The 14,469-nt window shown below is 33.2% G+C and overlaps 1 protein-coding gene across 2 annotated transcripts in view; it reads right to left on the bottom strand.

Moving 5' to 3' along the window:
* The window catches only part of LOC133174146 (synaptotagmin-14-like), a 40,819-nt gene that overhangs the window by 4,529 nt on the left and 21,821 nt on the right, over positions 1-14,469 (bottom strand). The window contains exons 3-7 of one of the 2 annotated variants that reach the window (XM_061309213.1): positions 8,541-8,709; positions 4,647-4,926; positions 3,607-3,889; positions 3,036-3,193; positions 1,097-1,286 (exon numbers count right to left, since the gene is read on the bottom strand). In XM_061309213.1, coding sequence (XP_061165197.1) covers positions 1,097-1,286; positions 3,036-3,193; positions 3,607-3,889; positions 4,647-4,926; positions 8,541-8,709 — 1,080 coding nt within the window. Of the gene's footprint in view, positions 1-1,096; positions 1,287-3,035; positions 3,194-3,606; positions 3,890-4,646; positions 4,931-8,540; positions 8,710-14,469 lie in introns of both variants that reach the window. The other variant, XM_061309206.1, reaches the window with a different exon arrangement.

The following is a 14,469-nucleotide window of genomic DNA, read 5'->3' as shown; positions in this document are numbered from 1 at the left end:
TATATATTACACTTTGCAAATAATCATGTTTTAAGGTCTTCAAAATATGAAAAACCTGCTGTAAACGATGAAAAATATCAACACGACAAATTGATTTACAAAGTAAGAATGGGTTATTATGTGTTATAATTTTTAAAACAATGTTAAATAAAATACATATCAGATGTCAGGAGTGCAACACAATAATGTAACATAGGGTCACTTCAAAATCTAGTATTTTTTGTAAGAGAACTCGTATATAACAATTCTTTTTTGGCTCAGATTTAAAGAACTGACTTGAACCTACAAAAATGTGAATTTTGGGGAATTTTATTGCTTCATATTTTTTTCATATTAAAACTTTTCAAACCAGAATTGAAAAAATAATGTAAAATAACAATCAAAAAGCCAATTTTTTGTCACATGTACAAGAGAAGATACTCATTCAAGGTCTAGATTTAATCATTTATACCCCTTTTACCATTTTGAAGCCAAAAAAAACTATAATTTCTTGTGATTATATATTTTAGAAAGTCTTTTTAGGTGTAATGATATTTTCTTTTCTCAAAAGAAATTTTACTAATAAAAATTCTGAAACTTTTTAATCCAATTGTCTATTCTGTTGCCACTTCAGGATTTTAAACTAGAATGAATTTGCAATATGATGATATAAGTGAAAAATATGTTATAAGTAGTTGAATTTTGCCAAAAAAATTCAGTTTGGTGGTCATTTTTTTTTAATTCACCCATGTACAGGTGGCATTTCTTTAAAAGCCTTTTTCCTTCACATGCACATCTAATTTATTGTATTGACTTATTTCTAAACTCTATATATAGATATACAAATCTAGGCACCTAGCTTTTTTGTACTCTGAGTTGAAGACTTCAGCAGTACTGCAAATAATGTTGAAATAATGTTTGATTTTTTCACTTAATTTCTAAAGATAAATTGTATGTAAACTTGTCAAAAAGGTCATATTATGGAGCCAATTTACTGTCAATGTTAACAATTTTTTGAAAACTATTTCTGATAAATATTCATATAACACACAAGTACAATTTTTTTAACTTATAGATAAAACACACATGTGACAAGCATAAAAGAACACTATCTCACCTGGTGGCCGAGTCATGGCCATATTCTTGAAGTTACTTCCCTTGATGACCTCTACCTGTAGTCGTCCAGTTGTGCCATTATAAGAGAGACCAAGTAGGAGTTCTGGCATTCCTCCATGCTGCATGGATTGAGTAGAGGAAGCACTGTCACTGCGAGATAGGCTCGAGACATCAAATCTTGAGTCTCCTGCCTGTACAATTGTAAAACAACAAGATAGCTACATCAAATCATGAATCTCATTCCTGTACAAATACAAAATGATAAGCTGGAAACATCAAAAACCCGAGTCTATTTAAATTGATAAGCTAGAGATGTCAAATCCTGAGTCGCCTGCCTATACAAATACATGTATAATCCAGTTAGCTAGAGTTGTCTAATCTGGAGTCTTCTGCCTGTACAATACCTCCCCCCCCCCCCCCCCCCCCCCCGAAAAAAAAAAAAAAAAAAAAAAAAAAAAAAAAAAAAATGGGAGGCCCACAGGCTCACCTGATTCACCTCTGCTGTTCTTTAGACTTTTAAAAGGTTTTATTCCCTCTTTATCCCAATGAAAAATGTTGACATCATACTGTGTTCCTCATCTAGAATGGGGTTTTTCATTTAAATGAACTTGAACCAGTACAGAATAAGGCTGCTTTAGTAGGTGTATGACAAATATTGCCTTGTCATTCTGGAGAAGGAGAATTTTCATAATTTCCCCCATACACATACATTATGTACAACTTGATTTCTGATTATAGCCCCATCCTACCCTAGGGTCCATAATTAAAAATAATATCCTCACAACTTAGGAATGTTTGCATATCAATATGATTAAGTGTAACCTTGCTACTCTTGAAAAGATTTTTCTTATATTCCCAATTAAAACCCGATTTCCCTTTTGCAAAACCACCCTACCCCATAGGGACAATGACTTGAACAAACTTTAATCTGCACTACCTATGGATGCTTGCATTTTAGTATAGCTAATCATGACCTACTTGTTTTTGAAAAAAAAATTCTAAAGATCATTGGTTCAGTGGTATTGGAGAAAAAGAAAATTTGAAAAGTTAACAGATGATCAGATGGATGGTCAGACAGACAACTGATGGACAACAGATGATCAAAAAAAGCTCACATGAAGCTTGAGCTCAAGTGAGTTAAAAAAGAAAAAATCTAAAAACTTTAAGTCTATGCGAAAGTCGGTAAAAAAATTCAGGATACAGGACCAATTGTCCGATGAAAAATTAAGGCCTAAAAATCTGAATTTACATATACATATGGTCTTATTGTCCACACATATCCTTTATTTGATCCATGTAGCAGTAATACATGTTTAATTTTAATCTACAAGAATCCTTTCATGATCGTTTATTTTTAACTTGAATTTCCTCTGTCGTGGAATACAGATCCATAGATAGCTCATAGATTCAGTTGAGCAAAATTATTTTCATTATTAAACAAGAGTAAATGCAATGAGTAATTAGTTACTTCAGGAAAGAAATAAATATATTTTAAAGTGCATTTTCAGTTTAAAAAAAAATCTTTGACAATGTGTATTTCATTTGTGTGTGTCAAATAACCAGAGAAAAAAAAGACAATTGTATGGGATTGTATATTACCTTTTAAAAAGGAAAATTATTAATATAAGCTTGTTCATTTCAATAAAATATTTTTTTTAATAATCTCAAATCTGGATTTATTTGAGGTTCAATTTAACAGTGAGAATCCCCCATTTAACAATCTCTGTCATAATGATGTATGATTAAATTTAAAGAAAATTTAGGTCAGTCTGGTAAGTAAATGCTTGGTCTGGTAAAATATATATTTTTACCAGACATCATGTCCTGTAAAACTTTTAGACTTTCGCATAGACTGAACTTTGCAGACTCACAGACAAAGAGGGAAGACAGAAAATCTCATTTCAGCTCAGGTGAGCTAAAAGAAAAGAGATCTGACTTACACTGAGGTTACTTCTGGGCTCCAGAATGATCCAGTGGGTTGAAGTTACATCAAGGTTAAGTGATGCAAATCCAATAATTGTTTCCCCTATCATGCGTTCTCTACGCATCCTCTCCATTCCATATAAACGAATTCGCATTCCCATTTCATAAACTTCCTCTAAAAAAGTCATATTACTGTATTATTTTCTGGGTATCAAGAAAATATAAATATACACAAAACTTTAAATAAATTGTCTCATTTAATTTTAATTTTTTTTGTATGCCATAAAAATCTCCAGCACTTGAAATACTGTATACAGGGTTATTTTCACCCCATCTTAATTTCACACTTTTACACATGCAAATGATTTTGCCCTGTTTTGAATTCGCCTGGACACAGTTCTGTTTAAGAAATGATGCCGTTTTCCTTGAATTCACCCCATTTTAAATTCAACCAACTCAACGAGGGTGAAAGGGGCGAAAATAAAACGGGGATGAAAATTTCCCTGAATACAGTAAATCTTAAAATAGTCCATATTAAAATGAAAATAATAAGAAAGTAAATCAGTTAACACTTTTATTGTTCCATACCATGTGGAATTTTGTTGAAGACAAAGTTCTCATTGAAGACTGGGTTTTCACCAGTTTTGACTTTGGTTTTGTAGCGCTGTTTTTTGGTGGGGAGTAGCATGATTCTGACCTGGGTACTGCTGGCCCCTCCCCGCTCCTTACTGGGGATGTCCTGGGCCTGGTGGATCGTGATTGCCATTTTTGCTTTATTAGGATCGTACTTAAATGTCATCTCCAGACTTCCACACTTAGAAATCAGTGAAGGCTCTTCTTGATTCATGTCACTTACATCAAACAGGTGCTCCTGTGTAAATAAATAATATAAAACAAGTGCTCTTATGTAAATGAATTATAAACTATGCAGTTATATAACCCGACTATTCTACATTAACAATGAAATATATCATTTCCTAGAAACTCTGCATCATATTTCATAATATCAAATAGCTAATCCGCAGGGAAAGTAAATTGTTTTCTAATAACAAATGACAGAAGAAGGTTCATTCTAAAAATTTTGTTTTTAATTTAATGTATTGTAAATGAAATTCACACTTATAGTAATATTTAATATTGTTATATTTGACAAGATTTTTGATATACCGGTAATAGGATTATAAATCAAGTTTTTGTTATCAGCAACAATTATGTTTACTTTTCATATAAATCTTTAAATAAAATACTGTAAAACAACTTTTATATACATGCAAGATATATGTTTGTGAGATTCATCAGCAATTGAAGCTTGTCACAAACCAGTTCCTCACTATGTTTTACAAAAAAGGAAAGCTTTATCACAAATATGCATCATTGCTGACCAGTTTTTGATTGTCAATTTGCAAATGAGAAATGTTTCTATATACAGTCAAACTTGTCTAATCCAGACACCTATGGTTCCATAAAAATTGTCCAGATTAAACAACATTTCGAATTAGACAACGTTTAAACTATAGGATTTATCATAAAGGACTTAAAGTTGACATAGAATTAGGCAAGATTTTGGAATACACATCATCCGGATTAGACAAGTTTCACTGTAATATATTCCCAGACCCCTTCCTTACATCATCCTCGGCCCCCGGTAACATGCTTTCACTGCGTACTGAGGACATCCCCTCCTCTGTGGTAGACATCTTGTCTTCCTGGTCATACGCCTTATTCTCAAACACAAGCTGCTGCTGTGACCCTGTAAGAGACTCCTGGGACCCCCTCAACTCCCCCTGTGCTATATCTGGTCTGACCCTCTCTGGACTCACTGTTCCCCCATCTTCTTCCCCACTTGATAAAACACCAGGACTTGGGATCTTCTTTTCCTTGATCAATGAAGCCTGACTCTCAAAAGTTCTGCCTGATCAAACATACATTAAAAGATTGTAAAGAAATTGTTATCAATTGATAAAAATGGTATAATTTTAGAAACAGAAATAAGGCATTTATAAACCTCTATGAAAATATACTGTTGGTCACATGATCTAATCTCATGAAGCTCAAAGGGTTTTAATGTATATATAACTATATATTATTTGATCATGTACCAACCCATATTCCAACAGATGTTAAACAAGAGGCCCATGGGCCACTACGCTCACCTGGTAACTTTGGCCTTGTTGTTTTTTCACCTGATTTCCCATCTTGTATTACTTATTGTGGCCCCGCCCTACCCCCGGGGGGTCATGATTTGAACAATTTAGAATCTACACTACCCCAGGATGCTTCCACTCAAGTTTCAGCTTTTCTGGCCCAGTGGTTCTTGAGAAGATTATTAAAGATTTTTTACTACATATTTCAATGTAAAAATTGGATTCCCTATTGTGGCCACGCCATACCCCTGGGGTCATGATTTGAACAATTTAGAATCTACACTTCTCCAAGATGGTTCCACATAAGTTTCAGCTTTTCTGGCCCAGTGGTTCTTGAAAAGAAGATTTTTAAAGATTTTTACTACATATTTCAATGTAAAAATTGGATTCCCTATTGTGGCCCCGCCCTACCCACAGGGGTCATGATTTGAACAATTTAGAATCTACACTACCCCAGGATGCTTCCACATAAGTTTCAGCTTTTCTGGCCCAGTGGTTCTTGAAAAGAAGATTTTTAAAGATTTTTTACTACTATTTCAATGTAAAACTTGGATTCCCTATTGTGGCCCCGCCCTACCCACAGGGGTCATGATTTGAACAATTTAGAATCTACACTACCCCAGGATGCTTCCACATAAGTTTCAGCTTTTCTGGCCCAGTGGTTCTTGAGAAGATTTTTAAAGATTTTTTACTACATATTTCAATGTAAAACTTGGATTCCCTATTGTGGCCCCGTCCTACCCCTGGGGGTCATGATTTGAACAATTTAGAATCTACACTACCCCAGAATGCGTCCATTTAAGTTTTAGCTTTTCTGGCCCAGTGGTTCTTGAGAAGATTTTTAAAGATTTTTTACTACATATTTCAATGTAAAACTTGGATTCCCTATTGTGGCCCCGTCCTACCCCCAGGGGTCATGATTTGAACAATTTAGAATTTACACTACCCCAGGATGCTTCCACATAAGTTTCAGCTTTTCTGGCCCAGTGGTTCTTGAGAAGAAGATTTTTTAATGACCCCACCCTATTTTTGTCTTTTCTTGATTATCTCCACTTGGAAGGGGGCTTGGCCCTTCATTTTAATAATTTAAAATCCCCTTCACCCAAGGATGCTTTGTACCAAGTTTGCTTAAAATTGGCCCAGCGGTTCCTGAGAAGAAGTTGAAAATGTGAAAAGTTTACAGACGGACAGAGGGACAGACGAACGGATGACGGACAATGGATGATCAGAAAAGCTCACCTGAGCTTTCAGCTCAGGTGAGCTAAAAATGATACCTCAATACTTATAATTTTAAGTCTGCATGTGACTGACATAACAAATGTTTGCAAATTAATAATCTCAAAACTCCAGGAAATTTTTTATTCAGAACTCAAAGGCTCAAGTTGAATTCTTTGAATAATATCACTGAGAAATTATATTGACTGATATTGACTGTATATGACAATATTACAAGGAATTGTTGATTACTAGTATGTGACAATTTGTATCTATATGGTGTAATTATATTTATGTCCCAACTGCTCAACTATGATGTCACAGCCTTCGACACACTTATGAGAAGACAGTGGCAAAGGGAGAATCCAAGAAAATAGACAGAAAATTCAATGTTTTTTAATTGGATATGGATTTTCATCCATAATTGAGACAGGATTTTTGAATATTTTCACTAGGGATGTCAAATCGGTCAACATTTGATAATCGGTTACTCAGACGATTTTCCGATCGAGTACCTGGGTACTCGAAAAAAATTATAAAATACATATGTGTTGATTTTTTTAAGACCAGTTAAGCCTTGTCTAACCCCATCGAAGATTTTTTTTTAAACGTTTTCTATGCCTGTACACAAACATCGAGCAAAACGAAAATGATTTTTTGCACTAAATTTATTTATCAAATAAACACAAAAGACATAATTCGAAATGGTTTATAGTTCTTGTTTAGGAAGACAATTTGATCAACACAAGAGGAAGACAATACGTAACGCAGCTTTGCAATGATTAGACAAGCGCAAAAATTGTTTTAAAGAAAGAGACTGTGTCAAGATCTCTAGACGTATATTATTTAATTAATACATGTATGTTGATTGTTTTCCCCATATACGCTATGTTTACTTTGCACAGCTAATTTTAGACATTTTTAAAATCTTTAGTTCTTTCCTAATGTTTTTTTTTTCACTTTTGAAGTGGTAGCGGCATTTCTTTGTATATCCGAATTCACTCCCGTATGCGAACTAAATTATTTTAGGATAATAAACCATAATTAAACGATGTTCATTACAAACTAATCATTAAAGCCATCCAAAAAATAATGGATCACAAGAGGTGATAACAGCTGTGTACCAGGTGATTGGTCACGGTAATTACCATATAAACAAGTACACAGCCACAGGCGATAACGGGTATTAACAGGTGTGAGTCACTAATTACAAGGTAAACAGGGACAATTCATTTTGAAGTTGAATTTTTGATAAGTTTTTGATTAAAAAAATATATATACTTTGTTTTTTGAAATCTGAAAAAAAATATACATCCGAGTAACCAAGAAGCGATTTTAGTATTCAATACTCTGACGTTCCATCGAGTACCCGGTTAATCAGGTACTCATTGACATCCCTAATTTTCACTCATGCTATGCATTCGTCAAAATATTAATATATATAAAAAAAAAATCCTGTCTCACTCATGAAATAAATTCCATATCCAAAAATATCCTGTATGTATTTACATCCAATTCATTTATAAAAATTTAAAAAAAAAAAAAAAAAAAAAAAAAAAAAAAAAAAAAACACCACAAATTTGAATTACCAAAAGCTGTTATTGTGACCAAAGTTTGAATCCCCTAATCACTCTAATGGTTAAAATAATTCTAATACTGCTTTCCTCCAAAGACATAAAGCCTAGTGTATGATGTAATTAAGGTCATCAGTACTTAGCTGTATCTTAACACCTTAAAGATATTGCCTCAAAAAAATTCTCATATCCATAGAAACCTTTCACATCTCACTTCACCTTCTATTAGATTCCTGTTTTTAGTTTCATAAAGACTATATTTAAGCAACCTTCCGTTATCTCTCACTGTGAATGCAGGTTTTTTTTTGTATTAAGACCTTTATCAAACATATTTAATACCTTAACATTAAACATACACTTCCTCCCTAATAATGTGATAAATTCAATTTGAGAATATTAATTAATGGTTCCAAAGACCGAAACATTGTACATGTATTGATTAAGCTAAATTTTATTAGTTAGCAGAGAAGATAAAATGAGAAAGCTACAGTAGTACTGTATGGATTCACATTATGCATAAAATGGCCCTATGTTTACAAAATTAATTGACTGTCACCATATGTCTCACTTTGAATGTTAATATATTAACCTACTTTTCTTCTTTTTCCCAATATTACTGTTATTTGAGTTAGCAACACTATGCTTTGTGTCAGAGCGCTGTATGCTGCTTCTATGCTTCAAGGTTTCCTGGTAACGCTTCAGAACTTCATCATCACTGTCACTGGAAGAACTGGTGTCATCATAAGCATAGGCATTACCTACAAAAGAAAGGGTCAAGATATCAGACATAGGTCAAGATATCAGATATAGGCATTACCTACAATAATAAGGGTCAAGATATCAGACATAGGCATTACCTACAAAAGAAAGGGTCGAGATATTAAACATAGGTCAAGATATCAGACATAGGCATTACCTACAAAAGAAAGGATCAAGATATCGGACATAGGCATTACCTACAAAAGAAAGGGTCAAGATATCAGACATAGGCATTACCTACAAAAGAAAGGGTCAACATATTAATCAAACTTCAAGATAACAGACATAGGTCAAGATATCACACAAAAACAAACATACATTACTAACAAATTATAAATTTTAATGTCAGTATGATTCATTTGTGTACAATCCCTATGAAATCTTATTTCCAATCATCAATAAACACAAAAATAATATGGGTATCTTTAATAATTAAGCATTGCAAACTGTGACAAAAATCTCATCTCATAAAGATCAGAGAAAGACATTTTTTTCCTCCACATTTCCTTATGAAGGATATACATGTATTGAACTATTATATAATTCTGTCTGGATTTATAACTTAGATTTTATCAACCAAGATGATAACATCCTCCTGAATAATTCATTCCAGACAGCAGCATCTCAGAAACATACATTTCTCATCAAGAATTCAATCTTTGACCAACCATGAAGAGATATGAGCGAGTATAAAACAAGCTAGTGATTCTATAGGTATTCCAGAGCCATAACACACAAAGCAAAATACCGACAACAAACACTTCATGATATTGATAATATCCCAAGCCGTTCAATAATTCAGGATAATCTGTAGAAACAGAAACTTTTCTGAAGATTATGAAAGAATATCCAATAATATATAGCTTTCAACTGAAACTCAAATTCATTTGTGAACACAAAGTGTAAAATTTCTATCAATGCCTTAATAGAAAAAAATGTAAGTATTGGGGGGGGGGGGGGGGGGGTGTTTCAACCTGGTTGTATCAATAAATTTAAAACAGCCACTTCAATTTCAATCATCCAAAGACTTTAAAATATTTTCAATGTCATGTGTAAAGTTTTGACTTATACGACAGCTGTTCAGATATTATTGAGACATTTACTTTTACTCCAGAAAGGAAATTAAGAGATAAATTCATAAAAAATTATCAACATTTTATTAAGAACAAATAAAACAAATGTGCAAATTTTCTAATTAATAGGATAATTTGAACAAAATATAATAATAATTGAACAATGGCGAGTTTCCTACAAAACCTTTCAAAAAAGTTCGGTGGTCTCCACATAGTAACTGAACTGCAGACCCTCTAATATGGGTCATGGGTCTTTCTCCCTCTAGATCTCCCACCCTATCCCTGCAAGATATTCTAAACATTCTTATTTTAGAAGTGTTCATATTTTAGCACCTTTTGAACTGAGCCTTGTCCACCAATTCAAGTACATTTGATTACAACCAAAGTCAAACACATGACAGTTTGGTTCAAAATGTTCTAATTTATGATAACACTAATCAGTTGGTGAGGAAGATTAAGCTAAATTTTGAGTTCCCTTATTTTTGTAGGTTTAAAGTAAATATAACAGATTAAATGGTAGACATAGATTTCAAGCATTATAGTAAACTATGTTTATACTCCTCAAACATGTGCATTATAGAGAAAAAAAATAATCATTAAAATAATAGATTCAGTGAAGGAAAAATAGCTTACAGCTGTTAACATGCACAAAGAATGAAGCCATTTAAAAATACAATGTAGTCAACATTTATACATCTAAAACATATGCACATTTGTACCAAAATATCAAATGCAATTAGATCAGAATAACAATTGATGTATATGTATAAAACGTACCATTTTCCTGGCCAAACTAATGATCCAAAACTTACAAAGTGAATCCCGATAAACAACTTGTATGTACATGTAACTTGGGTTACCGTATCGATTACAGTTCTGAACCTTTATCATTAGGTCATTAATGTTATAATGACAAATTCAAAAGCAAAGTATCTCAAAAAATACATTTTTCAAAAAATATACTGTAAATCACCAAAATTTCATGACAACTTATTTTCTCGAGATAGGTATTATGTATTTATAAGCAAGTCAAAATTTTCACGAATTCTGGGTTTTGTTGTATATACTCTTTACTAATGAAAAAATATGTGAGAAGGAAATTTTCGCGAGCAGACAGTCCCGCGTAATTATGCGAAAATAAAGTTCTCACAAATAAAAAGTGATTTACAGTACCCCTCTCCCAAAAGAAATTTTGAGTAAAACAGCTCTATTTTTTCATTTTCCCTAGTTTTTAGATTTGTAAAAGCAAACATATCTTAAAAAATACTTTAAGCAAGCAATAAACCTGGCTTCATTGAGTCTACATAGAATATCAAGAATTAAAATTTCTCCTGACCCAAATCTTACTTTCTTCGCTCTTATCCTTGGCCTTACATGACCCATTTGTCAATTTCCGGTTTCCATCTGGATCATCTTTGGGGTCAAGGGTCACTTGAGATTCCTCAGTGAGGTCAGGGGTCACTTGTGTTCCCTCAGTGGTTCCATTGCTCCCTGATTCCTGTTTACTTGTTGTCAATGAGTCACAATAAGACTGTGATTTCTGAACACAACAACAGAACAGCGAGCTTTTGCCCCGTTTTGGCCCGGCAGCTCCACTGACATCTAGTCCTTCTAGTTTTTTACGGAACATACCTTTTTCATAGAACCTTGTGCACAACCTTTGTAACTTTCAAACATTACAAGTTGTGATGATCAGACTGCATGTCTGACTGCACCATGAATAAGCAACACATCAAACTTTTATGGTATATATAATGACCTGCAACCCAGTTTGCTTGCCTCTGTCACGTTGAAGATGCAAAGTAAAGCTGACAGACTCCACACAAATCAGATGCTCCAGAGAAGCTGCTGCACTATACAAAGATCCATTAAGGCGGCTAATCCACTTCCTCCATAGGCAAGGTGATAAGCATGCTTTAGTGCTAATGTTTGCAGTTACTTCACTTTCATTATCTCTCTTCGTTCTGCACTGTTAAAGTGAAAGTAATGGAAGCAAATGCAGGGATTTGGCGACATCAAAATTGAAATCCTTTTCCATTTACAAAGTTTATAAATCTGCAGTAAGCTGACAATAGCTTAACAGCTTATAGATACAGAAATGGATATATCATCCAAAATACAATTTAAATATCCTTAGCTGCTGTGCGAGCTTCTCTGAACGGTCCCCTTAGCAAAATCAAATTGATTGAATTTTGATTTATTTTGTAGTTGTTTTCTGAGCATTGGATTTTCATTGTTTTTTGATTTGCAAAGAAATCAACTGTGCCTCCTTGCTAAATTGTATGGGAAAAAAGCATTGAAATAGCATTGAACATTGGATTTTGATTTATTTTGCATTGACTTTTGATTGAAAATGGCTGGATTTTTGCGAAATATGTAAATGAGATGAAGGATTAATCTGACATCACGGAAAAATGCAAAATCAATGCAAAACAAATGAAATACAGTATGAAGCATTTATTTGATGTCACTTAGCATTATTGTGACATCACAGAAAAATGTTAAAGTAATACATATTAAAACATTTAAGTGATGTTATGAAACTTGAGAAGTAACATAGAATAAATACATATGGTAACAAACAATATCCAGCATCATGCTCAATGCAAACATTATTACTAATAATCCATCACATGTATCTTTACCAAAATTTTGAATACTTATCTTAAAAATTCACCAGTACATGCAGTTATAAATTCAAGTAAATGAATTACTAACTTCCATGTAATGTATCCATTATTTGTATGGCATCTACTTCAACAGCACCATCTTTTCATCACCTTCAATATCACTTGTCTGTCACAAAACAACACTAGCTGTCTTCATCATTCTTAGATTCTACACAACTTTTTGCCATAATTTGAATAGTTTAGTCCACAGGGAAGAACACAACAAAAGTTGATCATTTCCATCAAAGTACATCATGGCTTCTAGCTTGTCTGGATGCAGCGCCAGCAGAATTTGAAATGGCTGATAAAGTGACGTAGAGTAATCACGTGATTTTTATCAGCCTCTCCCTGGATATATTTACAGCTGGTCAGCACTAATATAACCAGCAATATACACAGCTGATAAAGCTACCATTTATTTCTGAATCAATGCTTAAGAAAATAAATACAAATTCAATCATGGATTTACCAAAGAGATCAATTCATGTGTAATTTGTTATTGGTATGACATCATATAAATTCAAGATAAATGCAAAATAAATGCATTGAAACAACATTTATTTAAAAAATCAAATTTCAATCATTCCAAAATCAATGGTCTGAAGATTTTTGAATTGGATTCAATCAAAAATAAATGCATAACCAATGTTCAATGTATTTTCAAGACAAATAAAATCAAAAATCAATGCAAATATAGCATTTGTTTTTGCTAAGGGTCCTTTCATTGCTCTAGATTAACTTTACAATATATGCTTTCAGTAAATTACTAATCTGGCGTGATATGCCCGTAGATGTTAAAAAGATACACACGGTAAAAGTCAAGTCTAAGATCAACAACTCCTCCTGTGTAGTCCTCAATAATAATAATAATTCATAATAACTGAATTTTCAATAATACACCGGACACAAGGCATAGAATGTATGTTGACTTTCTGTCAATTTTCCTTCAGTGACACAAAAAGTTATTTTTAAATCACACACTGTTGTAACCCATGACCGATTGCAATGGGAAAAAAAAAATCTTCAAAGATTTAAACCTCCTTTACACAAATTATTGGTGTTAAATATCTTCTACAAAAACAGCCATGACGATTAGTGAACTATGTAGAACACATACACATGTATTTAAAATTAAATCCAACAAAAAATATAGTATGTGCATGCCCGAGGACCTCCTTTGCACTGAGTATTTCAGTAACCATATTGTCCCAATCAACAACCAAAATATCTATTGAATGCTGCAGGTGATTTGAAAAACTAGACAAAACAGAATACATCCCCACTCATTGTCAGAAAAAAAAAAAATCTCTCCTTCTAAACAAATGAACTCTTGGCGTAAATTTTATTTCTCTTGCGTCTGGCCATGCGTAGTAAAAGTTCATTCAGATCAAGTTGTAAGTCAATAATTTCTCTTTACTCCACACTATTCACAAAAATCCTTCAACTCCCTTGACACCTTTTAATGGATACATCTATTGCAGAGAAAATTCTGGTTAATGATCATATACACTAAGCCCCCTGAGATAATTTACAGGTTCCAGTTTGATAGCCAAAATACAACAGACAGTGTCTCAGGGTTGATCAATAAAACTCTGCCGAGTATCAGAGACATCTCGTCTTGTCAGTTAGATACTCATAATGTACGGTTAGACTGTACCAGCAGATCTGCAATTACGGCAGCCGTGTGCCAAATTAACAGGAGCTGGTCCACTGTACAATGTTTATCCTTCCTCGGTTACCTTAATTGGTTACAATTGTATACAACTCTAGAGTATCAAAGATGTTCCCTAAAAGTGGGATTGACATTAAATATTCATCTATAATCTATAATGTGGGTGTTAAAAAAGAATTACAAAGGATGACTTTTTTAATTAGAGAGAAGGAAAAGCTTTTATCCTTAACAGCAAGTCAGGCAAAGCTTAATAAAGCTTATATATAAATGTACCATAAGTGTGGAAACTTCATTAAGTCTAATGAAGAAAAAAATCCTTACAGGAGCAGAGATCCGCTGTATGAT

Source organism: Saccostrea echinata, unplaced genomic scaffold (genome assembly GCF_033153115.1).
Source record: "Saccostrea echinata isolate AGI-Se365-2 ecotype Australia unplaced genomic scaffold, CSIRO_AGI_Sech_v1 ptg000002l, whole genome shotgun sequence".
Lineage (NCBI taxonomy): Eukaryota > Metazoa > Mollusca > Bivalvia > Ostreida > Ostreidae > Saccostrea > Saccostrea echinata.
The sequence above is the reverse complement of the archived record's forward strand: the minus strand, read 5'-3'. Positions and strand labels throughout refer to the sequence as shown.